Below are 27,964 nucleotides of genomic sequence, written 5' to 3' on the forward strand. Positions count from 1 at the left end.
ATACATTCCTTCAACTTGGCATCACTCCATTGGCATTGGCTTTAAATCTTGTGTCTATATTGCCAAAATTGTGCAATTGCCTGCAAATCACAGGTTAATATATTTGAGCCTTTGATGTCTTTAAATGGTCTTTTAAGATGTGATGGAAGTTGAAGTATGGGCAAGGAACTTGATAAATAGGAGTATCTATTTGTTGTAAGAATCTCTCTGAAGATAAGCAAGTTTGGAGTATTATCTTACATTCATGTTATACTCATAATGTTCAGTGACTATATTTAAAGTTTAGATATGAATGTAATAATTTTGTTCTTTCTTCCATAGAGCCACCTAAGGACCAAAAAGGCAAGTACAATATTAAAGAAAATTTGTTTATTTTCTATTAATTGAATATTTTGTTATGGCCATATTCTACATGATTTTAAAGTCAATTACAGTCCTGTATGTTCAAAATTTTAGATTTTTTTTTTCTAAAACTCATGTTTTAATAACTTTAATCCACTAGTCACTTGTACTTCTTATAATATCCTAGTGCTGCAAATCCCTCCTACTGTTTTTCAATTGCTTTGCAATTATCACAAAGTAAATGTCTGTTATTTAATTTCTGTATTAGGACTACAGTGGATGATTGTGGTTCAGCATTTTATCTCAACACACTGTGTTTTGCTGAATTAATATGCTGCAATTGAACTGATCATAGTGTCACAGTTTGTTGTTGCTGAGAATGCTAATTCTTTTTTAACCTACTGTAGGTAGCATTAAATAATTTTAAGCAGGCACAGTATCTAAAGTGGCCTGTTGCAGAAACACATATACATATTCCATCAGTTATGCTTTTTCAAGGCATCAAACCAATCCAGATGATGCCTTGAAAAAGCAAAACTGGTGAAACATGAGTCTACATTTCTGCAACCTGTCAATTAAGATATTGGCATTAAAAATAATTTTGATTTTAAATCTAGTGGGTATATTGTCAAAATACAATTAAGATAATCAATATTGGAGTATTGTCTTACATTCATGTCATACTGTACTGATAATGTTTAGTGACTGGATTTAAAACATTTAGATATGAATGTAATCATATTGTTCTTTCTTCCATAGATCCATCAAAGGACAAAAAAGGTAAGTACAATATCAAAGTTGATTAGCATTTTTTTTTCTATTAATTTTCAGGTTACAAATTGGTTTGAAAGAAGTTGAGGTTGAATGTCAATAATGTATCTTCAATGATATACGGCATTCTAATATTTTGTAGAGTTATTTCCTTTTTATAGTTTTCTGCTTTTTATTGTCCTAAAAATACACCAAGCATAGATGTGAAGGATTTCCTTGCAGCTAACTCTGCAGCATTAAGTTTATCTTCAAAGTTTTTGTATTTTAAAAATAGTCAAATTTGAGGTCCTATAAACATACATTCCTTCAACTTGGCATCACTCCATTGGCATTGGCTTTAAATCTTGTGTCTATATTGCCAAAATTGTGCAATTGCCTGCAAATCACAGGTTAATATATTTGAGCCTTTGATGTCTTTAAATGGTCTTTTAAGATGTGATGTTGAAGTATGGGCAAGGAACTTGATAAATCGGAGTATCTATTTGTTGTAAGAATCTCTCTGAAGATAAGCAAGTTTGGAGTATTATCTTACATTCATGTTATACTCATAATGTTCAGTGACTATATTTAAAGTTTAGATATGAATGTAATAATTTTGTTCTTTCTTCCATAGAGCCACCTAAGGACCAAAAAGGCAAGTACAATATTAAAGAAAATTTGTTTATTTTTTATTATTGGAATATTTTGTTATGGCCATATTCTACATGATTTTAAAGTCAATTACAGTACTGTATGTTCAAAATTTTAGATTTTTTCTAAAACTCATGTTTTAATAACTTTAATCCACTAGTCACTTGCACTTCTTATAATATCCTAGTGCTGCAAATCCCTCCTACTGTTTTTCAATTGCTTTGCAATTATCACAAAGGGAATGTCTGTTATTTCATTTCTGTATTAGGACTACAGTGGATGACTGTGGTTCACCACTTTATTTCAGCACACTGGCCCTCATTCCGAGTTGATCGCTCGCTAGCTGCTTTTAGCAGCCCTGCAAACGCATAGTTGCCACCCACGGGGGAGTGTGTTTTCGCTTTGCAAGTTTGCGATCGCATGTGCAGCCGAGTGGTGCAAAAACATTTTGTGCAAAACTAGACCAGCCCTGTAGTTACTTATTCTGTGCGATGATTCCAGCGACGGAGGTCCCGGAATTTACATCAGATACCCGCCCTACAAATGCCTGATCACACCTGCGTTTTCCCTACCACTCCCAGAAAACGGTCAGTTAAAACTCGTAAACGTCATTTTCCAGTCAATCTCCTTGCAATAGGCTGTGCGAATGGATTAGTCGCTAGAAACATTGCACAGCAACGATGCTGTTTGTACCCATACGATGCGCGTGCGCATTGTGGTGCATACACATGTGCAGTTTTGACATTTTATTACATGATCGCTGCGATGCGAAAATCGGCAGTCGGAATGACTCCCACTGTGTTGTGCAGAGTTACTCTGCTATAATTGAACTGATCATAGTTTCACAGTTTGTTGTTGCTGAGAATGTTAATTATTTTTTTTAACCTACTAGGTAATTCTACATCATTTTAAGTAGGCACAGTATCTAAAGTGGCCTGTTGTAGAAGCACATATACACATTTCACCAGTTATGCTTTTTCAAGGCATCAAACCAATCCAGAAGATGCCTTGAAAAATCAAAACTGGTAAAGCATGAGTCTACATTTCTGCAACCTGTGAATTAAGATATTGGCATTAAAATTAATTTTGATTTTAAATCTAGTGGGTATATTGTCAAAATACAATGAAAATAATCAAGATTTGAGTATTGTCTTACATTCACGTCATACTGTACTGATAATGTTTAGTGACTAGATTTAAAACATTTAGATATGAATGTAATCATGTTGTTCTTTCTTCCATAGATCCATCAAAGGACAAAAAAGGTAAGTACAATATCAAAGTTGATTAGCATTTTTTATCTATTAATTTTCAGGTTACAAATTGTTTTGAAAGAAGTTGAGGTTGAATGTCAATAATGTATCTTCAATGATATACGGCATTCTAATATTTTGTAGAGTTATTTCCTTTTTATAGTTTTCTGCTTTTTAATGTCCTAAAAATCCACCAAGCATAGATGTGAAGGATTTCCTTGCAGCTAACTCTGCAGCATTAAGTTTATCTTCAAAGTTTTTGTATTTTAAAAATAGTCAAATTTGAGGTCCTATAAACATACATTCCTTCAACTTGGCATCACTCCATTGGCATTGGCTTTAAATCTTGTGTCTATATTGCCGAAATTGTGCAATTGCCTGCAAATCACAGGTTAATATATTTGAGCCTTTGATGTCTTTAAATGGTCTTTTAAGATGTGATGGAAGTTAAAGTATGGGCAAGGAACTTGATAAATAGGAGTATCTGTTTGTTGTAAGAATTTCTCTGAAGATAAGCAAGTTTGGAGTATTATCTTACATTCATGTTATACTCATAATGTTCAGTGACTATATTTAAAGTTTAGATATGAATGTAATAATTTTGTTCTTTCTTCCATAGAGCCACCTAAGGACCAAAAAGGCAAGTACAATATTAAAGAAAATTAGTTTATTTTCTGTTAATTGAATATTTTTTTATGGCCATATTCTACATGATTTTAAAGTCAATTACAGTACTGTATGTTCAAAATTTTAGATTTTTTTTCTAAAACTCATGTTTTAATAACTTTAATCCACTAGTCACTTGTACTTCTTATAATATCCTAGTGCTGCAAATCCCTCCTACTGTTTTTCAATTGCTTTGCAATTATCACAAAGTAACTGACTGTTATTTCATTTCTGTATTAGGAGTACAGTGGATGATTGTGGTTCAGCACTTTATCTCAACACACTGTGTTTTGCAGAGTTAATATGCTACAATTGAACTGATCATAGTGTCACAGTTTGTTGTTGCTGAGAATGCTAATTCTTTTTTAACCTACTGTAGGTAGCATTAAATAATTTTAAGTAGGCACAGTATCTAAAGTGGCCTGTTGCAGAAGCACATATACATATTTCATCAGTTATGCTTTTTCAAGGCATCAAACCAATCCAGATGATGCCTTGAAAAAGCAAAACTGGTGAAACATGAGTCTACATTTCTGCAACCTGTCAATTAAGATATTGGTGTTAAAAATAATTTTGATTTTAAATCTAGTGGGTATATTGCCAAAATACAATTAAGATAATCAAGATTGGAGAATTGTCTTACATTCATGTCATACTGTACTAATAATGTTTAGTGACTAGAGTTAAATTATTTAGATATGAATGTAATAATGTTGTTCTTTCTTTCATAGATCCACCAAAGGACAAAAAAAGTAAGTACAATAACAAAGTAAGTTGATTAATATTTTTTTCTATTCATTTTCAGGTTACAAATTGGTTTGAAAGAAGTTGAGGTTGGATGTCAATAATGTATCTTCAATGATATATGGCATTCTAACTTTTTGTAGATCTATAGTATTTGTTCTTTATATTATTCTGCTTTTTAATGTCCTAAAAATCCACCAAGCACAGATGTGAAGGATTTCCTTGCAGCTTTTTCTGCAGCATTAAGTTAACATAGTAACATAGTATCTGAGGTTGAAAAAAGACAATTGTCCATCGAGTTCAACCTATTTGTGGTCTCCTATGCATGATGATTTGACTAAAATTTCTGACTGATGCTGCTGTCAGCGGTTGCATTTTATCCCTATTTATAGTAACTATAATGCATGACTATGCACCATACCCCTGGATATCCTTATCCATTAGGAATTTATCTAACTCATTCTTAAAGGTGTTGACAGATTCCGCCATTACAACTCCCTCGGGCAGGGAATTCCAAAAACATATTGCCCTTACCGTGAAAAAGCCTTTACGCCGTATTGTGTGGAATCTCCTCTCCTCTAAAATGAGCGAGTGTACACGAGTTCTCTGTGTTGATCTAACCAAAAACAGGTCCCGCGCAAGCTCTGTGTATTGTCCGCTTATATATTTGTAGATGTTGATCATATCCCCTCTTAGTCTCCGCTTTTCCAATGTCAACATGCCTAGTCTTTCAAGCCTTTCCTTGTATTCCATCGTCTCCATGCCCTTAATTAGTTTGGTCGCCCTCCTCTGTACCTTTTCAAGCTCCAGGATATCCTTTTTGTAGTACAGTGCCCAGAATTGTACACAGTATTCAAGGTGTGGCCTCACTAGTGATTTATATAACGGGAGTATAATACTCTCGTCCCTAGCATCAATACCCCATTTTATGCATGCTAATATCTTATTAGCCTTCTTTGCTGCAGTCCTACTTTGGGTACTACTGCTTAGCTTGCTATCTATGAGGACACCTAAGTTCTTTTCCAGTACAGAATCCCCTAATTTTACCCCATTTAGTAAGTAGGTATAATTTTTGTTCTTGTTACCACAGTGCATTACCTTACACTTGTTTGTGTTGAAGCGCATTCTCCATTTGGCTGCCCATGCTTCTAATTTAACTAAGTCGTTCTGAAGAGACTCAGCATCCTCCTCTGTATTTATAGCCTTACACAATTTGGTACCATCTGCAAAAATTTACACCATGCTCTCTAGACCTTATGTTAGGTCGTTAATGAAAATATTGAACAATAGCGGTCCTAATACTGAGCCTTGCGGCACACCACTTAGCACTTCAGTCCAAGTTGAAAAAGATCCATTAACCACAACGCGCTGCTCCCTATTATCTAACCAGTTTTTGACCCAAGTGCATATTGTGCTTCCTAGCCCTGATTCTTGTAGCTTGTAGATAAGTCTCATGTGTGGTACAGAATTGAATGCTTTGGCAAAGTCTAAAAAGATTACATCCACATCTTTACCCTGATCTAGGTTTGCGCTTACTGTTTCATAAAAGCCAAGTAAGTTGGTTTGACAGGATCTGTCCTTCATAAACCCATGTTGATTCCTTTTAATGACCTTATTGGTTTCAAGGAACTTCTGAATACTATCTCTTAGAATACCTTCCAATACTTTCCCCACTATAGATGTAAGACTAACTGGTCTATAATTACCTGGTTCAGCTTTACTTCCCTTTTTGAATATAGGCACTACTTCCGCTATACGCCAGTCTTTGGGAACCATACCTGATATAACTGAATCCTTAAAGATCAAAGATAGCGGTTTTGCCAGTTCAGAGTGAAGCTCCATTAGAACCCTTGGATGAATGCCATCGGGCCCTGGTGATTTATTAATCTTTAAATGTTTTAATCGGTCACAGACTACTTCCTCGCTTAAATAAGTACCTATCAGTGTGATATTCTCATTATTGAGATTGTGTGTCAGTCCCTGAATTGGGTCCTCTCTAGTGAATACAGTTGATAAAAACTCATTTAGTGTGTCCGCTATGTCATTATCATTTTTGCTTAAGACTCCCAACTTGTCTTTTAAAGGGCCTATACTCTCCTTCTTTATTCTCTTGCTATTAATGTATTTAAATCATTTTTTGGGATTCGCTTTGCTTTCCTTTGCTACTAATTTTTCAGTTTCAACTTTAGCTGCTCTTATTTCCTTTTTGCAAATTTTGTTACATTCCTTATAGTGCTGAAATGACTCTGCTTCCCCGTCAGATTTGTATTTTTTAAATGCTCTCCTTTTCTTGCCCATAAGTTCCTTAATCTTTTTGTTAAGCCACATCGGTTTATGATTTTTATTCCTTTTTTTGCTACTCATAGGAATACATTTGAGTGTATTTTTAGCTAGCAGGAATTTTAGTACCTCCCATTTCTCCGTAGTATTTTTTCCGAAAAACAAACCTTCCCATTCAATATCCCTGAAAAATACTCTCATCTTTTCAAAATTTGCTTTGCTAAAGTTTAAAGTCCTAGTTGAGCCAGTATAGGGCTGTTTATAGAAACTGATATTGAATGTGACCATATTGTGGTCGCTGTTTCCTATGGGTTCCCCTACTATAATACCTGATACCAAATCCCCATTGTTTGTTAATACCAGGTCTAAGATTGCATTGTACCTAGTTGGTTCCTCAATTAGTTGGACTAAGTTTATCTTCAAAGTTTTTGTATTTTAAAAATAGTCTAATTTGAGGTCCTATAAACATACATTCCTTCAACTTGGCATCACTCCATTGCCATTGGCTTTAAATCTTCTGTCTGTATTGCCAAAATTGTGCAATTGCCTGCCAATCACAGGTTAATACATTTGAGCCTTTGATGTCTTTAAATGGTCTTTTAAGGTGATGGAAGTTGAAGTATGGGCCAGGAACTTGCTAAATAGAAGTATATATTTGTTGTAAGAATCTCTCTGAAGATAAGCAAGTTTGGAGTATTATCTTACATTCATGTTATACTCATAATGTTCAGAGACTATATTTAAAGATTAGATATGAATGTAATATTTTTGTTCTTTCTTTCTTCAATAGAGCCACCTAAGGACCAAAAAGGTAAGTACAATATCAAAGAAAATTAGTTTATTTTCTATTATTGGAATATTTTGTTATGGCCATATTCTACATGATTTTAAAGTCAAGTACAAAACTGTATGTTCAAAATGTTAGGTTTTTTTCAAACTCATGTTTTAATAACTTTAATCCACTAGTAACTTGTGCTTCGTATAATATCCTAGTGCTGCAAATCCCTTCTACTGTTTTACAATTGCTTTGCAATTATCACAAAGTACATGTCTGTTATTTCATTTCTCTATTAGGACTACAGTGGATGATTGTGGTTCAGCACTTTATCTCAACACACTGTGTTTTGAAGAGTTAATATGCTACAACTGAACTGATCATAGTGTCGCAGTTTGTTGTTGCTGAGAATTCAATTTTTTTTTTATAATCTATTGTAGGAAGCATTAAATAATTTTAAGTAGGCACAGCATCTAAAGTGGCCTGTTGCAGAAACTCATATACACATTTCACCAGTTATGCTTTTTCAAGGCTTTAAACAAAACCAGATGATGCCTTGAAAAACCATAACTGGTGAATCATGTGTCGGCATTTCTGCATCCTGTTAATTAAGATACCGGCATTAAACATAATTTTGACTTTAAATCTAGTGGGTATATTGCCAAAATACAATGAAGATAAGCAAGTTTGGAGTATTTTCTTACATTCATGTCATACTGTACTCATAATGTTTAGTGACTAGATTTAAAATATTTAGATATGAATATAATCATTTTGTTCTTTTTTCCATAGATCCACCAAAGGACAAAAAAGGTTAGTACAATATCAAAGTAAATTTGATTTTTTTTTTCTATTAACTCACAGGTTCCAAATTATTTAAAAAAAAATTGAGGTTGGATGTCATAATGTGTCTTCAATGGCATATGGCATCCTAACTTTTTGTAGTTATTCAGTAATTTAGCTATCAGCTCTTTATAGTGTTCTGCTTTTTACTGTCCTAAAAATCCACCAAGCACAAATGTGAAGGAGTACCTTGCAGCTAATTCTGCAGCATTAAGTTTATCTTCAAAGTTTATGTATTTTAAAAAAATGTCTAGTTTTAGGGCCTATATCCATACATTGCTTCATCTTGAAATCACTCCATTGGCATTGACTTTAAATCTGGTTGCTATATAGCAAAAATAATACCATTGTCCACCAATCACAGGTTTATACATTTGGGCCTTTGACTTCTTTAAATGGTCTTTTAAAGATGCAAAGGAATTCGAAGTATAGTATGGGTCAAGAACGTGATACATAGAAGTATATAATGTTTGTAAAAATCTACCTGAAAGCAAAAAAGATGGCTTTAAGGAAATATAAACAGACTCAAAATAATAGTGACAAAGAGGTGTATCTTGACAGATGGAAGAATGCTTAGAAAGTGATCAGCATGCAAAGGCAGAAGCTGAGGAGAAAATGGCCCAGTCAGTAGATAAAGGGGGCAAAACTTTTTTTTTAAGTATATAAATTAAAGGAGAAAATCAAATAGAGGAATAATAAGACAGAGAGTGAGAATTTGGTGGAGGGAGACAAGGCAATAGCAGATCACCTAAATAATTATTGTTGCTCAGTATTTACTACAGAAAGAGAAGGGAAGGGAACACAGTTAAGTTGCAAGGACATTCATAAAAATAAGGTAGATGAAAAGTACATTAACAGAGGACAAGGTGCTAACAGAACTTTCAAAACTAAAAGTGAATTAATAAATGTGGCCAGATGGGATACACCCAAGGATACTAAAAGAGCTAAAAGATGTGCTGGTGGCACCATTAACAGTTAATTATTTAACCAGTCACTAAATACATGTGCCATTCCAGAGGATTGGAAAAGAGTGAATGTAGTTCCACTGTACAAAAGTGGTAGCAAGGAAGAATCAAGTAACTACAGACCAGTAAGCCTTATATCAGTAGTAGGGAAAGTAATGGAAAAACTATTAAAAGAAAGAGTTGTGGAATATCTTAAATCAAACAATTGACAGGATCCAAAACAGAATGGATTTACTGGTGGGAGATCATGCCAAACAAATCTTATTGACTTTTTTGACTCTGTGATGAAAATAATAGATCAAGGAGCAGCTGTAGATGTAGCATTTCTAGACTTTAGTAAGGCATTTGCCACTGTCCCACATCGCAGACTGCTAAATAAACTTGAAAGCATGGGTTTGATTATAAAACAGTTAAATGGATAAGAACCTGGTTGCAGGATAGGAAACAGACAGTTGTAGTAAATAGAGTGCAATCTAAGGAGGGAAATGTTACCAGTGGAGTACCCTAGGGATCTGTACTCAGACCAGCTCTTTTTAATATCTTTGTTGGTGACATTGTAAATGGTATTGAAGGGAAAGTATGCATTTTTGCAGATGATACGAAGATATGCAACAGGGTAGACACACCAGGAGGGGTAAAACAAATCAGGCATGACCTAGTTAGGCTTGAAAAATGGTCAAGAACGTGCCAACTACAGTTTAATGCTAAAAAATGCAAAATCATGCACTTGGGTCTCAAAAACCCAAAGGCTAAATATAGTATCAAGGGTACTATAATAGAAACTACTGAGGAGGAAGGGGATTTAGGAGTTACTATTTCAAGTGACTTAAAGGCAGGAAAGCAATGCAACAAAGCAATGAGAAAGGCAAGTCAGATGCTTGGTTGCATAGGGAAAGGAATCAGTAGCAGGAAAAAAGAAGTAATAATGCCACTGTATATGTAATTGGCATGGCCTCATCAGGAATACTGTGTCCAGTTCTGGAGACCATATCTCCAGAATGATATAAACACATTAGAGAGTGTACAAAGAAGGGCAACTAAAATGGTGCATGGCCTACATCACAAAACTTACTCGGAAAGGCTAAAAGATCTTTACATGTATAGTTTGGAGGAGAGAAGGGAAAGGGGGGACATGATAGACACTTTCAAATATACCAAATGTTTTAACAAAGTTCAGGAGGGAAACATTCTTCAAAGGAAGAGAAGTATTAGAACTCGAGGACATACACTGACACTGGAGGGAGGCAGGTTCAGGGGAAATTTAAGGAAAAATTACTTCACAGAAAGGGTAGTGTATAAGTGGAATAGCCTCCCATCAGAGGTGTTAGAAGCTAAGACTGTAGAGCAATTTAAACATGCTTGGTATAGGCATATGAATATCCTTACAAAGAAATAAGGTTCAAAAAGGGTTGTGATTACCTAAAGTATATAAAAAGGGGCCGACTAGATGGGCCAAGTGGTTCTTATCTGCTGTAAAATTCTATGTTTCTATGTTTTTACCTGAAGATAAGCAACTTTGGAGTATAGTCTTACATTTATGTCATACTGTACTCAAAATGTTCAGTGACAATATTTAAAATATTTAGATATGAATGTAACAATTTTGTTCTTTCTTCCTTAGATCCACAAAAGGACAAAAAATGTAAGTACAATATCAAAGTAAATTCGGTTTTTTTTTTCTATTAGTTGAATATTTTGTTATGGTTGCATTCTACTTGTTTTTAAAGTCAAATACAGTTTATTCAAAAAGTTTGAATTTTTTTATATTCATCTTTTAATCATTTTAATTCACTAGTCACTTGTACTTTTTATATCTTAGTGCTGCAAATCTCTCCTACAGTTTTACAATTGCTCCACAATTATCACAAAGTAAATGTTTGTCATTTTTTATGTATTTGGACTACAGTGTATAATTGTGGTTCAGCACTTTAACTCAATACACTGTGTTTTGAAGAGTTACTCTGCTATAATTGAACAGATCTAAGCTTCACAGGTTATGGTTACTGAGAATGCTAATTCTTTTTATAACCTACTGTAGGTAGCTTTAAATAATTTTCAGTAGGCACAGTATCTAAAGTGGCCTGTTACAAAAACACATATGCACATTTCACCAGTTATGCTTTTTCAAGGCATCAAACCAATCCAGATGATGGCTTGAAAAAGCAAAACTGGTGAAACATGTACCTGTATCTCTGCAACCAGCCTATTTAGATACTGCCATTAAAAATAATTTTGACTTTAAATCTAGTGGCTGTATTTCCAAAATAGTACCATTGTCCACAAATCACAGGTTTATACATTTGGGTCATTGACTTTTTAAAGATGCAAATGAAATCAAAGTATAGTATGGGTCAGGAACTTGATACATAGGAGTATATCATTTTTGTAAAAATCTCCATGAAGATAAGCAAGTTTGGAGTATTGTCTTACATTCATGTCACACCATACTCATAATGTTCAGTGACTATATTTAAATTATTTAAATATGAATGTAATCATTTTGTTCTTTTTTCCATAGATCCACCAAAGCACAAAATAGGTAAGTACAATATCAAAGTAAATTATTATTTTTTTATTAACTCACAGGTCGTGAGTTAATTGTCCAGAAATAATTGTCCAGAAAGAAGATGATGATTAATTTAAAAAATGTATCTTAATTGACATATTGTATCCTAACTTTTTGTAGTAATTCAGTAATTTAGTTATCAGCTGTTTATAGTTTTCTGCTTTTTAATGTTCTAAAAATCTACCAACCACAGATGTACAGAATTTCCTTGCAGCTAATTCTGCAGCATTAAGTTTATATTCAAAGTTTTTGTATTTTAAAAGTAGTCTAATTTGAGGGCCTACAAACATACATTCCTTCAACTTGGCATCCTAGTGCTGCAAATCCCTCCTACTCTTTTACAATTGCTCCACTATTATCACAAAGTAAATGTTTGTCATTTTATTTATATACTAGCTGAATTCCCATGCTTCGCTAAGGAATTTTAAGCATAATCCCAAAGAGATAAAAAGCGCTGGTATTTTAGCAAATATAATACTGCTTCTAAAATAGGCTCAATTGTGGTAGGATGTTGTTGAGAACAGGTAGCATTAAAGTGCCCCTCCATGAAACGGCCTGCACAACGGGATATACCTAAAGATAACTGGTTAGTTTATCACAGAAGATCAGCAGCTAGACATACAACAGGACATTCTCCACCCACCGCTGCCAATCTTTGTCAGGCCACGCCTCCGGGAGGGCCTTTCCCGGATTGATGCTGTCAAAAGGCTGGCACTGAGGAGAATAATCCGCCTCCTTCTCTGCCCCGTTCCACCTCTGATGCTGCCTTGCTCAGTGCTGTAAATGCTGGGATGACAGTTCAAGCTCCGCCCACTGTATGTTAAATATGTAAGGTTTGCAGGGATAGGCTGACTCTATTCCAAAGGGCACTAGGTCTACTTGCTTAGCTTCTTGCTCTCCTTGGGGCTCCTCCTTTAAGGTAAAAAAGGAAATATTTTTTTGCACAACACTTAAGGTCACTTGGAGAGCTGTCAGTTCCCTTTACAAGGCAGATAATCAGTTGCTTACTATCATGCTTTCCTTTAATGCATTTAAGAGTCAAAATATCTAGCTCTCTTTTCCTCCTATTGCTTTCTGAGAGGTTTAGCAATGTTTAGTTCACGTGACAGGTTAACCTCTGATAATTGAGACACTATCCTCTCCTGACTGAAAAAAGGTTTGTTAAGTACCTATATCTATAATCAATATATATATATATATATATATATAAGGCAAATACCACTGATTCATCACAATATCTCCTAAACATAAGGCTGGACTTCCTTGCCAGTGGCAGTTGCAGAGCAGTCCATTATTCAAATAGGGAAACCACACCCAGTGATGTTTGACAGTGTTTAGGGGTGGCAGTTGATGTGGCACCCCTATTTGAATAATGGAGTGCTCTGCAACTGCCACAGGAATAAATCATTGTGTCCTCGCCCCCTCTGTGACTTGGTATCACTGACACCATGTATTCTTTATAACCCCAGCTGGTTGGGCTGTCTTAAATGTCCTCTGTGAGTGGGTAATTCCCAATTATCATCTCACCCCTTTTAACTCCTTTGTAGGTGGAAATTTGAAAAATCCCTTCTTAGTGGATGCTCATGTCACAAAAGCAAGCTACTGTCCAAATTTCAAGTTCCTAGTCCTTAAGATTTAGGATATTTTGTAATGAGTCAGTGGTATTTGCCTGCCTTTTATATGTACTAGGACTACAGTGACTGCTAGCAGTTCAGCGCTTTATCTCAATACACTGTTTTGCAGAGTTACTCTTCTATAATTGAAATGATCACAGTTTCAGTTTGTTGTTACTGAGAGTGCTAATAAGCTTGAAATAATTTTAAGTAGAAACAGTATCTGAAGTGGCCTGTTGCAGAAACACATATGCACATTTCACAAATTATGCTTTTTCAATGCATCAAACCAATCCAGACGATGCCTTGAAAAAGCATAACTGGTGAAACATGTGTCTGCATTTCTGCAACCAGCCAATTTAAATATGGGCATTAAAAATAATTTTCACTGTAAATCAAGTTGGTATATTGTCCAAAACATGCCATTGCCCACCAATCATAGGTTTATACATTTGGGCCTTTGATTTCTTTAAATGGTCTTTTTGAGATGCAAACGAAATCAAAGTGTAATATGGGTCAGGAACTTGATACATAAGAGTATATAATTTTTGTAAATATCTCCCTGAAGATAAGCATGTTTGGAGTTTCATGTCACACTGTACTCTTGGGGGTATATGCAATGGCCGTTTTTAAATTCGACACGATTCGACAGTCACTTACCCTCCCGCCGGCACCCGAATTCGACATATTTAATAAAAAACGGATTCGACTGTCCAGCTGTCGAAAAACGGACCAATTGACGGATAGTGTTCGTCCTGGATTTGACTTTTTGGACGGCACAAAAATGGTTAAACAACCCTGAAAAAAATTGCGTTGGTTCCCCCCTCCTAAGCATAACCAGCCTCGGGCTTTTTGAGCCAGTCCTGGTTTTAAAAATACGGGAAAAAATTGACAGGGGATCCCCTGTATTTTTAGAACCAGCACCGGGCTCTGCGTCCGGTCCTGGTGAAAAAAATACGGGGGACAAGAGATGTAGGGGTCCCCCGTATTTTTAACACCAGCACCCGGCTCCACTAGCTGGAGAGATAATGCCACAGCCGGGGGACACTTTTATATCGGTCCCTGCAGCCGTGGCATTAAATCCCCAACTAGTCACCCCTGGCCGGGGTACCATGGAGGAGTGGGGACCCCTTAAATCAAGGGGTCCCCCCTCTAGCCACCCAAGGGCAGGGGTGAAGCCCGAGGTTGTTGCCCCCATCCAAGGGCTGCGGATGGGGGGCTGATAGCCTTGTGTCAAATAAAAGAATATTGTTTTTTGCAGCAGAACTAGAAGTCCCAGCAAGCCTCCCCCGCAAGCTGGTACTTGAAATACCCAAATAAAAACAGTACACGCACACCGTGAAAGTAAAACTTTATTACATACATGCCGACACACACATACTTACCTATGTTCACACGCTGGCTCTGCCCACGTCTCCAAGATGAATCCATGGGCTACCTGAAAATAAAATTATACTCAACAAAATCCAGTGTAGCATCTCTCGTCTTCTTTTTTGTAATCCACGTACTTGGCAAAAAAACAAACCGCATTACCCGGACCACGCACTGAAAGGGGTCCCATGTTTACACATGGGACCCCTTTCCCCGAATGCTGAGACCCCCCGTGACTCCTGTCACAGAGGGTCCCTTCAGCCAATCAGGGAGCGCCATGTCGTGGCACTCTCCTGATTGGCTGCGCGCGTCTGAGCTGTCAGATGGCACATCGCACAGCCGCTCCATTAACTTCAATGGTGGTCAGCGGTGAGGTTACTTGCGGTCAGCCGCTGACCGCAAAGTTACCACCATTGAAGATAATGAAGCAGCATAGTGCTGTGCGCCGTCTGATAGCTCAGATGCGCACAGCCAATCAGGAGAGTGCCACGACGTGGCGCTCCCTGATTGGCTGAAGGGACCCTCTGTGATAGGAGTTACGGGGTGTCCCGGAATTCGGGGAAAGGGGTCCCATGTGTAAATATGGGACCCCTTTCAGTGCGTGGATCGGGTTTTGCGTTTTATTATTTTGCCAAGTACGTGGATTACAAACAGGACAAATCTACTCAGGATTTTGGTGAGTATAATTTTACTTACAGGTAACTCGTGGATTCTACTGGTGAAGAGGAGTCGGTGTGTCAACATAGGTAAGTATGTGTGTGTGTTTTACTTTCACAGTGTGTGTGTACTGTTTTTTTTTGGGTATTTTTTGTGCAGTAGAACTACAGGTACCAGTAGGCTTGTTTCCCCCCGCATGCTGGTACTTGTGGTTCTCCAAGTACCAGCTTGCGGGGAGGCTTGCTGGGACTTGTAGTTCTGCTACAAATAACAATATTCTTTATTTTTTCACTTGGCTATCAGCGTCCCATCCGCTGCCCTTGGATGGGGGGGACATCCTCGGGCTTCACCCCTGGCCCTTGGGTGGCTGGAGGGGGGGACCCCTTGATTTAAGTGGTCCCCACTCCTTCAGGGTACCCTGGCCAGGGGTGACTAGTTGGGGATTTAAAGCCACGGCTGCAGGGACCGGTATAAATGTGCCCCCCAGCTGTGGCATTATCTCTCCAGCTAGTGGAGCCCAGGGCTGGTTTGAAAAAAACGGGGGACCCCTACGTCTTTTGTCCCCCATATTTTTTGCACCAGGACCGGACGCAGAGCCCGATGCTGGTTTTTCAAATACGGGGGAACCCCTGTCAATTTTTTTCACATATTTTTACAACCAGAACCTGGTTATGCTTAGGAGGGGGGACCCCACGCATTTTTTTTCTTGATTTTTAACCCATTCCCACCCCTTCCCACTGAAAAACATGCTCTGATCTCTCCATATTATTTTAGTCAGTAAAAAAAAAAAATATTCTTTTAAAAAATATATTAAATAATACTTGTGGCTCCTAATAGACAAACCCAAGTAGATAATCCCTTCTAATATAAATAGATATGCTATTAGCAATAAAAAAAACACAAAAAAACACGTTTTTACATTTTTTTATTAGATTCCGTTGACGAAATTACTGTTGAAAAGCACTGTTGTTGAATCGACATTCTTCAATTGAATATACTTTTGTCGAAAAGCCACATTTTTACCATTGCAGACATGTTGAATTTGACAACTGTCGAACAGCAAAAAGTCGAATTTTAAACGACCGTTTTTTTTGTCGAAAAGTACTGTATTGTATTGTCAAATCATTTTTTTGTGTCGAAAATGCCCCGTTTTTAGACATTTGCGGCAATTCGACCGCAATTGCAAATGGCCCTAAGTATTGTTACATTTACTTCTAAGTGTGTCATTGATCTTTCCTCCTTAGAATCTCCTAGCGCTGCAAAATACAACTATTTTACAATTGCTTCACACTTTATCACAAAGTAAATGTTTACTTGTAATTTTATTTATGTATGAAAAATACTGTTGATTATTGTGGCTCAGCACTTTATCTCAATACAACAGTACTATAGGAGAACCAATTATAGTGTCACAGTTTGTTGTTGCTGAGAATGCTAATTATTTTTATAACCTTCTATTGGTTGGTATCTAAAGTGGCTTGTTGCAGAAACACAGGTGCTGGTTTTGTTACACTGATACTTTTATATCTGTTTGTGAATAAGTCTGTATACAGTATGAAGAACAATGGAACTTGACATTGAAAAAAGGTGGCTGATCCATCATATCAATGTGTATAAAGTTTCAGAGACTCAGTTGCACACAGGTATACAAGTGTCACATATCAAATGAATCAGCACAGTCTTATTTTGCATCTTAGTGCATCACAATGCAAATAAAAATATGAAACATTTTTGGGTAAAAATATATGAAAAAAAAAAGCTTGGTGCTAGCAGAGTTTCATGGGACCTATTGTAGTACAATTGAAAGGGGCTGTTTGCTGTGAATGCAACAACTACAAACACAGACACATCTGTAGTTTGATTCCAGACACTTTCACAAATTTCTAAGCATTTTAAAGTGTTATTTTAAGATATATTTGCTTATATCTACAAAATGTGACATGACATTTTTTAGTGTCATATTCTGAATCAGCACATAAAAGTTACTAGTAAAGGACAGTTTTCATATACAGTATGTTCCAGAAACCTTGTTGACTGTTGTTATGTATAGTAGAAATGATCAATATGAATTCTTTTGCCCAGGAATTCTAGAAGTCTGAATTTATGGGAAATAATAATATCGCAATATTATAGAAAATATTTTAGGAAATATAATAAAATTTTTTTTTTTTTCCATATCATAATCAACTGTATATCCAACCGTAACTATTTAAACACTAAACAAATTTAGTAACATGTGCCCACAAGTAGCAATTCTTTCACCCCTAAGCAAGGTTCAACTCACCAGCACCAGGACCATGAAAACCATTTTTGCTTATTCAAGAAGTAAAACCTTTTTTTCTGGAAACCCCCCCCCCCCAAAAAAAAACCAACCAATCCAGAAACTTTAATGTGAACCATGTGAGGCGATGACGTGGAATTGTAGAAACTCCGTTTTCAACAAAGGTTATTGCACCACTGTACTTTCCTGATTTAGAGATATATGCAAACCCCAGGCAATGACAAAGTTTGTACAGTTGAGTGATTAGTTTTTCTACTGCACATGCACAAATTCTTCTGGAATTCTCTGCAACACATGCGTTACCCTCTGTGTATGCACAAATGTGCTGTTGTATACAGATGCGAGGGCTTTAAAAATGGTGAGGCAAAGTGATGGGAATTTCTGGGTGGTGTCTTAGAGGTGGACTAAAGGAAGCACAAAAAATCTTCCATGTGGGCATGTAATGGGAGTTTTACAGGCATTTCACTACAAGTGGGCTGCATTCTCAGGTGCATACCTGCTACCAGAAAGGCCACGGTTGGACGGAGACACAGCAACTGCCACAAGCAGGTGCAAGTGTTGATGGTGAACATGATGGTGTGACTATGGTAGCCTGGCTGGAACTCTTGATGGTGATACTGCATGTATGGGTGCAGAAAATAAGAAGCTATGGGTTGTACATTCCAGCACCCACTAGTACACAAGGGGAAGACGAAAACTAGCATTTCCATATTATTGCACCTGCAACTCCAGCAATGGGTGCTAGAGTGGATGCACTGCCTCCTAATTAGTGTGTAAACCTGTACACAGTAATATTATTTTTTTTCCATACTATCAGCAACCAATCCATCAAGAGATCCTCTATATAACTGCAGAGTCAGAATATCTGACCAAACCAAAGACACCATCAGTCAATGAGACCTAAAGTAAGACAGGTCTGACTTGATTTTCAAAATCACCTTTATGTCTTTAGTTTAGGTTATCCAGTCCAGTCCAGTAGTCCAGTTTAGGTCAACACCCTGAGATTAAAAAAAGCAATCCAAAAAAGGTCTACACCAGTGGCAATGTGCAACAAAGTAATAACTAATCAAGACCCTTCAACACATTCCTTTTATGCCCATTTTCCCACCTACTACCCATCTCACCTTTATAGCAAAAAAATGGATTTCAGGCAAAAAAATATATGAATGGGCCAACAAGATAACCTTGCTGGGTCAATCCATAAATGTATACAAAATGAAACAAAAATACCCAATCAAAATGCAACAAAGTATTAATCCTATTGTAATCCACAGGAACATGGGTTGCTTTGAAACTAATATTAGCCTCAAACAATGAAGAGGTTACTGATGAGGTTTGCAGCCCTTGAGAGATTTAGGATAATCCAGTAACCACATTATTATAATTATTATTATTATTATTATTATTATCCTTTATTTATATGGCGCCACAAGGGATCCCCATCACCCAATTACAGAATACATAAACAAATACTCAATACAGAAAAATAGTCACTTACAGTTAAAGACAATATAGGACAAGTACAGGGGAAATAAACATAACTGCATCAGCAGACGACACTGACATAAGTATCAGGTTGGCAGAAAACTGCAGGATTTGGTGCCGTTGAAGATGGTTTAAGTAAGAGAAGGATAAGCTCATGAGGGTTGAGGACCCTGCTCTGAGACCTTACATTCTAAAGGGGAGGGGAAAACAGATAGGGGTGACACAGATGGGGTAGACAGTAAGCATGGAACAGAGGGTTAGGATGAGATTAGGTTGGGTTTGGTAAAGAAGTGGGTCTTCAGAGCTCATTTGAAGTTCTGTAGAGAGGTAGAGAGTCTGACGGGGAGAGGTAGAGAATTCCAGAGAAAGGAAGCAGCATGTGAGAAATCTTGAAGGTAGGAGTGGGAGGAAGTAATCAGTAGGCAGGAGAGGAGGCGTGCATTAGCGGAGCGACAAGGACGGATGGGAGTGTAGAGAGAGAAAAGGTCAGAAATTTAAATGAGAGAGGACTGGGTGAGGGCTTTGTAAGTGAATGTGAGAAGTTTGAATTGGATTCTGAATGGAAAGGGAAGCCAACGAAGGGCTTGTAGGAGAGGGAAGGTGAATGTAATACATTTATGTACAGTAATTTAGCAGAAGTTATGTTTGAACATGAGTCCAGGTTTATTGAAAAATTATGCATTTCATGGGTCACAGCCCTTTTCATTATATGTTGAAACTTACTTATAATAAGAATGTTCTTGTTAATATTGATCCAGGTTGGTCTAATTCCATTTCCACATGGAATAGTTTGAATGATCATGTCAGTGTAGCTCATGGCTATCTTCAGTGTGTGGATACTCACTGGTAATAGGCATGAGCTGACACTGACACAGATGGCTACATGTATCAAACTATACATGTAGCCAAACTATTCATATGCATATGGAATTAGACCAAATTGGATCATTATTAACAAGAACACCAGTTTCATCCTTTAACTGTGTGACTGACTCTGCATAATTCTACAGGAGTAATAAAAATGACAAGAAGTACACATTAGGTACCCGATGCCATTGCCACTTGCCCCATGTCAAAGAAATGCTTCCTAGACTTGCCTGTCCCAGAGACCCTCTAACCAAATGGGATTGCACAAACCTTTTCTTCTATTGGGACAACTCTGCACAAACCACTACATACAGTTCTTGATTTCAAAAATTAATAACTGACTAACCATCTTGCTTTTCCATAAATTATTCATCATACTGCCTCTAAATAACTCCTTTAGATTTTATGACCATATTGTACAATGGATCATGTACATGTATTTGATTAATTTCATGTATTCAAGAGGTTCTACTGTACATAGTAAAATACCACCCGCCCCCCATACAGGTGGTTTATGCTGCAATAAGCCATCTCTCTATGACTACTGCCAATTTGGCCTCTTCCAGAACATTTGTGTCATCCATTATCATTGACATGCCCACATTTTGTCCTTTACCTGGGCATGCAAACAGCCGGAACTGCAATGTAACGGACAATATAACATTCCCAATTAACTTTACTAACTGAAATAAAATTATTTTTTAGCAGTTTTTCTTTTTGCTGTAAATGCTGTGCAAGAAGCATGTTAGCATTACAGTCCTATAGTATACAGGTGAAGACATACTGCTGTTGTTAGTGCTAAAAAATTAGTGCTGGAAAACCTAGATCCCCTCCCAAATCCCAACTAGAGGAATGCTCCCCTGCTCTTGATGTTCCCTGACTGAACCCAATCATCTTGCTGTACCCTGGTCAAATTCCATACAAATTGACTTCCTTCCTAAGTGCAGAAGACCATGGAAGCACATGCAAACTAGGAAGAGAAACACAAAACATATCAACCATAGGGGGATAAACTATGGACTTAACACTGTTGACAGGCAGCGATAGAGGCACAGGCTGAGCTGCAGAAGAGGAAACCCAAAGGCAGGAATGGCCTATCACCCGTATTACCAACACCACTAGAAACAGAAAAATGTGTTATTAAAATGAACTGGCATAAGAAAGTTAGATGAAGAAATGACAGTAGTAGGAGGAGCCTCTGAGCAACAGAATCAACATGCACCTATATCGCACATCAAAAATGGCAGTCAAAGGGTTGCCCTGAATGTCCTCAACCAAAGTGGATGCCGCTCCATTATAAGACTGTGGCAAAGTCACAGGCTTTACTGAATTTCCTGTCCAAAATGGCCCAGTCCCCCTGATATTACCCAATGGAGAACAGACAACACAATGCTTATCACTTTCCTTCAGGGCAGTGGTTGTTGCAGCCCAGAAACCAGGACCACCAGCAGGGCAGAATACATTGACAGCAGGGGATCCAGTCAGGATTTCGGCTATTGGGATCCCGGCAGTCAGAGTACTGGTACACCTGTGTCAGCATTCCGAATAGTATTAGGATTCCGGCATCGGTATCCACATCATCCGGGATGCTGAATGAACTGACACCATGCCGCACAAAAGGTGAGCTACAGGGGGGGTTAGGCTTAGGCTGTGGGGGAGGGCTAGGGTTAGGCTTCGGCCTTGGGGGGGTTTGGTTTAGGCTGCAGGGAGAGGAGGTTAGATTTAGGCACCCCCCAGGAAGAGTTAGGTTTAGGCTTTGGTGGGGAGATTAGGTTTGGGCTGTGGGGAGGGGGAGGTTAGGCACCACTGGGGAGGGTCTAGGTTAGCCTGTGGGGAGGGAAAGGTTAGGTTTAGGCTATGTGGAGGGTATGTTAGGGTTTGGGTGACAGGGGTGGAGGTAATTGTACTTGCCTTTCTGACAATTGGGATGCCGTGGTTGGTATTCCAGCTCTTATTCTTAATTCCACATACTGTAGTCCAGTTAATTGTCAGAATGATAAAATACATGACACAGAGACTCATACATTTTTAAATCAGGCAGCATTGTGTCTTGTGTTATTTCCAGTCAGTGATGCTGGGATGTGCTGCTGTCAGTGAGGCAGGGATGTGCTGTTGTCAGTGAGGCGGGGATATGCTGCTGTCAGTAAGGCAGTGATGTGCTGTTGTCAGTGAGGCAGGGATGTGCTGTTGTCAGTGAGGCAGGGATGTGCTGTTGTCAGTGAGGCAGGGATGTGCTGTTGTCAGTGAGGTAGGAATGTGCTCTTGTCAGTGAGGCAGGGATGTGCTGCTGTCAGTGAGGAAGGGATGTGCTGTTGTCAGTGAGGCGGGGATGTGCTGCTGTCAGTGAGGCAGATATGTGATGCTGTCAGTGAGGTGCAATGTGCTGCTGTCAGTGAGGCGGAGATGTGCTGCTATCAGTGAGGCAGGGATGTGCTGCTGTCAGTGAGGTAGGGATGTGCTGTTGTCAGTGAGGCGGGGATGTGCTCTTGTCAGTGAGGCAGGGATGTGCGGCTGTCAGTGAGGCAGGATGTTCTGCTGTCAGTGAGGCGGGATGTGCTGCTGTCAATGAGGCAGCAATGTGCTTCTTTTCTGTGAGTGGTGTCTCTGTAAATTATGTGGTGTTGTACAATTGTGAGATTATGATGAGTTTTTTTATGACAGTCAGATGTTCAGTTTTGTGGTTACACTTGGATGTGTATGGTCATTGGGACATAATGCACGGCCATGGGATCTAGTTTGTCCAATCGTGTTAGTGGTCTTCCTGTCATTATAACATACCTTTTCTTATGTGTGTGTGTATGTGTGTATGTGTGTGTGTGTGTGTGTGTGTGTGTGTATCCTACCCACAGCCCCCTGATGGCTAATTGTGGTGATAGCCTGAAAACTGCCTTGGAAAATTACCTAGATAATAGTGAAGACTGCATTGCAATTGGTTCAGTGGTTTTGGAATTTATTGCAATTAGACAAACAAACACGCTCTCATTTATAAGATGTACAGAAGATATATAGTAGTCTATATTGTTTGTGGCTAAACTGGACATAGATCTGGCTGAGGTGGATAGTCATGAACTTAATGCTGCAACCTAAGTGCTACATTCTTAGCAACACTAAAACAGTTCTTATTACTCATTTTCTGCAACACGTACATTGTGAATATATATTTTTATGGTTTCTATAGACATAAAAAAATAACATGGCATTTTATATTTTGTCTTTCAGACATACCTGAAATAGGTACAGTAAAAACAATTATTTGTCATAGTTTCTCTGATAATCTCTTGAGATATATTCTATAGTGCGAGTGTTTTCTTTGTGGACAAAATGAACACATACTGTATAGTAAATGGTTGCTGTGTATGATAAAGAGGTGGAAATTCCAGCGCTTGATGTGTGTGATCAGCTGTGAGCAGCCAATTTAACAGTACTATGTTTTTATTATTACTTATCTTCAGCAATACTTAAGTTATATTGTAAAAAATGGTTGTATGGTTTGTTTGGACTAATACAATTACATGACATGTTGTATATTTATCTTTCCTATAGAAATACCTGACCTGGAAGACTTTTTTAACATTGAAGGACCAGACCAGTCAGGTAAAAATTCTACAACATGCACCTCGTTTAGCTCATATATAATGGTCTGTCATACTGCAATATCATATATACAGTACTTGGTGGTTTTGTATCAATGAAAATAATTACTTAAGGGGATTACTATTTTGTCTGTTTTGCAACCAGAAGCCACAATAATTGGTTAAAAAATAGTGTAATTTTTAAATGATATTTACAAGCCTCCTGTTTACTAAAAGAAAGCAGAAATATAAGGAATATTACTATAGATATTACTTTAAAAAAAGAAACAGATCGCCAAAAGCAGTAATTATTGTGTTTTCTATGTTTTTGTTATTTTTGGGTCCTAAGCAGACCTAAAATTACTTGCAGCTACGATGTCTTTATTCTTATGTTAATAATTATGGGGGTAATTCCAAGTTGATTGCAGTAGGATTTTTGTTAGCAGTTGGGCAAAACCATGTGCACTGCAGGGGAGACAGATATAACATGTGCAGAGAGAGTTAGATTTGGGTGGGTTATTTTGTTTCTGTGCAGGGTAAACACTGTCTGCTTTATATTTACACTGCAATTTAGATTGCAGATTGAACACACCCCACCCAAATCTAACTCTCTCTGCACATGTTAAATCTGCCTCCCGTGCAGTGCACATGGTTTTGCCCAATTGCTAAAAAAAATTCCTGCTGCGATCAACTTGGAATTACCCCCTATGTTATTAGTGCCAGGAATCAGAGTGGTTATCCACTATTTTCTATGTATTCTTCAGTAAATATATCAAGCCACCCACCTATGGGCTGTTGACTGACAAACCTTGGCAAACTTAAATGTGTGTTTTATTCCTTTCTATATTAATCATTATTTTAGAAGACTTTTGGATTCCATGATGTTGATATCTAACCAGCTTAACCAGCCAACACAGGTTAATCTACCTGCAAAAGTATCTAACGTCACTAGCAGCATGCATTAATACAAACTGTATATCTGGTGCTAATAATCCATATAAAATCTGAGAAATAGTTGAAGATCTGCATTGAAAAGATTTTTTTTTCATTGCAAAAGACTGTTGCTTTTGTGTAAAATATCATTGATGGCCAGGGCTGTCCTTCAGCTATCCAGTTATCACTCTGAAACAAATTCTAAAGTGATGATTTTGAGTTTGCAGTGATGACTGGTCTTTATAAATAATGATGGTTATTTATTGATTGGATTTGGAACTTTCTTCTGCTTAGTACTAACCATCATTAAAATGTCACTTACTCTACAGCAAATTACACTTCAGTATAATTTTTTGTGGTTTTTGGCAGGATTACAAAGTTTTGCTTCTCAGATGTGGTTAGTGGGGCTAGAAATGTTTTCTTGTGTTCATCAGAGAATATCAGCTGCATCTACTGCAGAAGCCTCATTGCTTTATCTGCATCATGGCTGCTTGAAACTTTAGAACTTGTTAAAGGTAGATGAGGAAGAAGATACATTTGTAATACAGTGCTTCCAGAAAAAATTCACAGCGCTTTACTTTTTCCCCATTTTGTTATGTTACAACCTTATTCAAAAATTTAATAAATCCATTTTTTACCTCCAAATTCTACACACAATACCCCATAATGATGACGTGAAAAAAGATTTTTGCAAATTTATTAAAAATAAAAAACTAAGAAATCACATGTACATAAGTATTCACAGCCTTTGCCATGAAGCTCAAAATTGAGCTCAGGTGCATCCTGTTTCCACTGATCATCCTTGAGATGTTCCTACAGCTTAATTGGAGTCCACCTGTGGTAAATTCAGTTGATTGGACATGATTTGGAAAGGCACAAACTTGTCTATATAAGGTCCCACACTTGATAGTGCATGTCTGAGCACAAACCAAGCATGAAGTCAAAGGAATTGTCTGTAGACCTCAGAGACAGGATTGTCTTGAGGCACAAATCTGGGGAAGGGTACAGAAAAATATCTTCTGCTTTGAAGGTCCCAATGAGCACAGTGGCCTCCATCATCCGTAAATGGAAGAAGTTTGGAACCATCAGAACTCTTCCTAGAGCTGACCGCCTGTCTAAACTGAGCGATCGGGGGAGAAGGGCCCTAGTCAGGGAGCTGACCAAGAACCCAATGGTCACTCTGTCAGAGCTACAGCATTCCTTTGTGGATAAAGGAGAACCTTCCAGAAGCACATTTATATCTGCAGCAATCCACCAATCAGGCCTGCATGGTAGAGTGGCCAGACAGAAGCCACTCCTTAGTAAAAAGCACATGGCAGCCCACCTGGAGTTTGCCAAAATGCACCTGAAGGACTCTCAGACCATGGGAAACAAAATTATCTGGTCTGATGAGACAAAGATTGAACTCTTTGGTGTGAATGGTAGGCATCATGTTTGGAGGAAACCAGGCACCGCTCATCACCAGGCCAATACCATCCCTACAGTGAAGCATGGTGGTGGCAGCATCATGCTGTGTGGATGTTTTTCAGCGCTAGGAACTGAAAGACTAGTCAGGATAGCGGGAAAGATAAATGCAGCAATGTACAGAGACATCCTGGATGAAAACCTGCTTCAGAGCACTCTTGACCTCAGATTCATCTTTCAGCAGAACAACCCTAAGCACACACACAAGATATCAAAGGAGTGGGTTCAGGACAACTCTTTGATTGTCCTTGAGTGGCACAGCCAGAGCCAAGACTTGAATCCGATTGAACATCTCTGGGGAGATCTGAAAATGGCTGTGCACCGTCGCTTCCCATCCGACCTGATGGAGCTTGAGAGGTGCTGTAAAGAGGAATGGGCAAAACTGCCCAAAGATAGGTGTGCCAAGCTTGTAGCATTATATTCAAAAAGACTTGAGGCTGCAATTGCTGCCAAAGGTGCATCAACAAAGTATTGAGCAAAGGCTGTGAATACTTATGTACATGTGATTTCTTAGTTTTTTGTTTTTCTATAAATCTGCAAAAATCTCAGAAAAACTTTTTCCACATTGTCGTTATGGGGTATTGTGTGTAGAATTTGGAGGGAAAAAAATAATTGATTCCAGTTTGGAATAAGGCTGTAACATACCAAAATGTGAAAAATGTGAAGTACTGTGAATACTTTCTGGATGCTCTGTACATTTCTTTACTTCATTAACACTGACATTGGCCTTGCTTCTTTTCTTTGTACAATGTACTTAGCAATGCAATGCATATTTAAATTTTTCCCTCGTCTAAGCTTATCATTTGGTAGTACATCTTCATCCTTATATAACCCCACAAGAACGTGGGGAAATTATGAATGTTACATTGTAGCACTGTTGTTTCATCAAGTTCATCCCTAAACTGCTGCAACCAGTCACTGGCACTTAATTGCAATTTTAAATAGAATTTGCGACTAAATAGGAAAGCTTTCTGTCATGATTTCAGAAAGATTATGATAGAGATTCACATACTGTATACAACTAGATTTATATTTAAACTATTTTTTTTCCCCATTATTATTAACAGACAAGAATTGCTTCTTTCTGCATCACGTTTGGGATGATTGTTCCTGTCCGGTTAATTGTGAGAATTATAAAACGCATGACGCAAAGAACTGCAGCTGTAACCAGGGATGTTTTTGCCAAGACCCATACATTTTTGAATCTGGCAGCTCTGGACATTGTGTTCTGCCCAGTCAGTGCTGATTTTCATCATGGCATACAAGTGCAATACTTATAGGTGGCACCACTAATGATTTATATGAAATTTTTGAAAAATAAAAAATGATCACTGATGCACTATGATTTATCAAATAACCATTACAAAATCATTTAAAAATGGAAAAAGAAAATTCAATATTCAACTCACGCCCTCAGATCCTGTGTGTCAAGATCAATAAACCGCTATAAAATAATCTGATTCCTTTCTTTTCTTTTTATGTGCTAAATGCAAAAAGTTCAAAACAATCAAATCGATAAAAAAACGTAACTTACAACAATGTGTCAATAATTTAAATGTGCCTTATGCCTTACCAACTCCCAGACCAGGTCGTAGCTGCAAATTTGATAGCAGATGGGCAAAACAATGTGTACTGCATGGGGGGTGGGTGGGGGGGGGGGGGGGGGGGGCAGATGTAACATGTGCCGAGAGAGTTAGATTTGGGTGGGGTTTGTTAAAACTGAAATCTAAATTGCAGTGTAAAAATAAAGCAGACAGTGTTTACCCTGCACAAAAACAATATAACGCACCCATATCTAACTCTCTCTGCACATGTTACATCTGCCCTCCCCTGCAGTACACATGGTTTTGCCCATCTGCTAACAAATTTGCTGCTACGATCAGGTC

The 27,964-nt window shown here is 37.8% G+C and overlaps 1 protein-coding gene across 1 annotated transcript in view; it reads left to right on the forward strand.

Annotated features, from left to right (window-relative positions):
• Positions 1 to 27,533, forward strand: part of LOC134965869 (uncharacterized) — an 81,015-nt gene extending 53,482 nt beyond the window's left edge. Inside the window, exons 20-32 of the mRNA XM_063942255.1 lie at positions 322 to 342; positions 1,102 to 1,122; positions 1,727 to 1,747; positions 2,988 to 3,008; positions 3,616 to 3,636; positions 4,394 to 4,414; positions 7,477 to 7,497; positions 8,254 to 8,274; positions 10,891 to 10,911; positions 11,788 to 11,808; positions 23,329 to 23,343; positions 23,653 to 23,703; positions 27,146 to 27,533. Of these exons, the coding sequence (XP_063798325.1) occupies positions 322 to 342; positions 1,102 to 1,122; positions 1,727 to 1,747; positions 2,988 to 3,008; positions 3,616 to 3,636; positions 4,394 to 4,414; positions 7,477 to 7,497; positions 8,254 to 8,274; positions 10,891 to 10,911; positions 11,788 to 11,808; positions 23,329 to 23,343; positions 23,653 to 23,703; positions 27,146 to 27,324 (455 nt within the window). The 3' untranslated portion in view covers positions 27,325 to 27,533. The remainder of the gene's footprint in view (positions 1 to 321; positions 343 to 1,101; positions 1,123 to 1,726; positions 1,748 to 2,987; positions 3,009 to 3,615; positions 3,637 to 4,393; positions 4,415 to 7,476; positions 7,498 to 8,253; positions 8,275 to 10,890; positions 10,912 to 11,787; positions 11,809 to 23,328; positions 23,344 to 23,652; positions 23,704 to 27,145) is intronic.
• Positions 27,534 to 27,964: the final 431 nt, after the last annotated feature.

The sequence above is a fragment of the Pseudophryne corroboree genome, chromosome 10 (assembly GCF_028390025.1).
Source record: "Pseudophryne corroboree isolate aPseCor3 chromosome 10, aPseCor3.hap2, whole genome shotgun sequence".
NCBI classification, from domain to species: Eukaryota; Metazoa; Chordata; class Amphibia; order Anura; family Myobatrachidae; genus Pseudophryne; species Pseudophryne corroboree.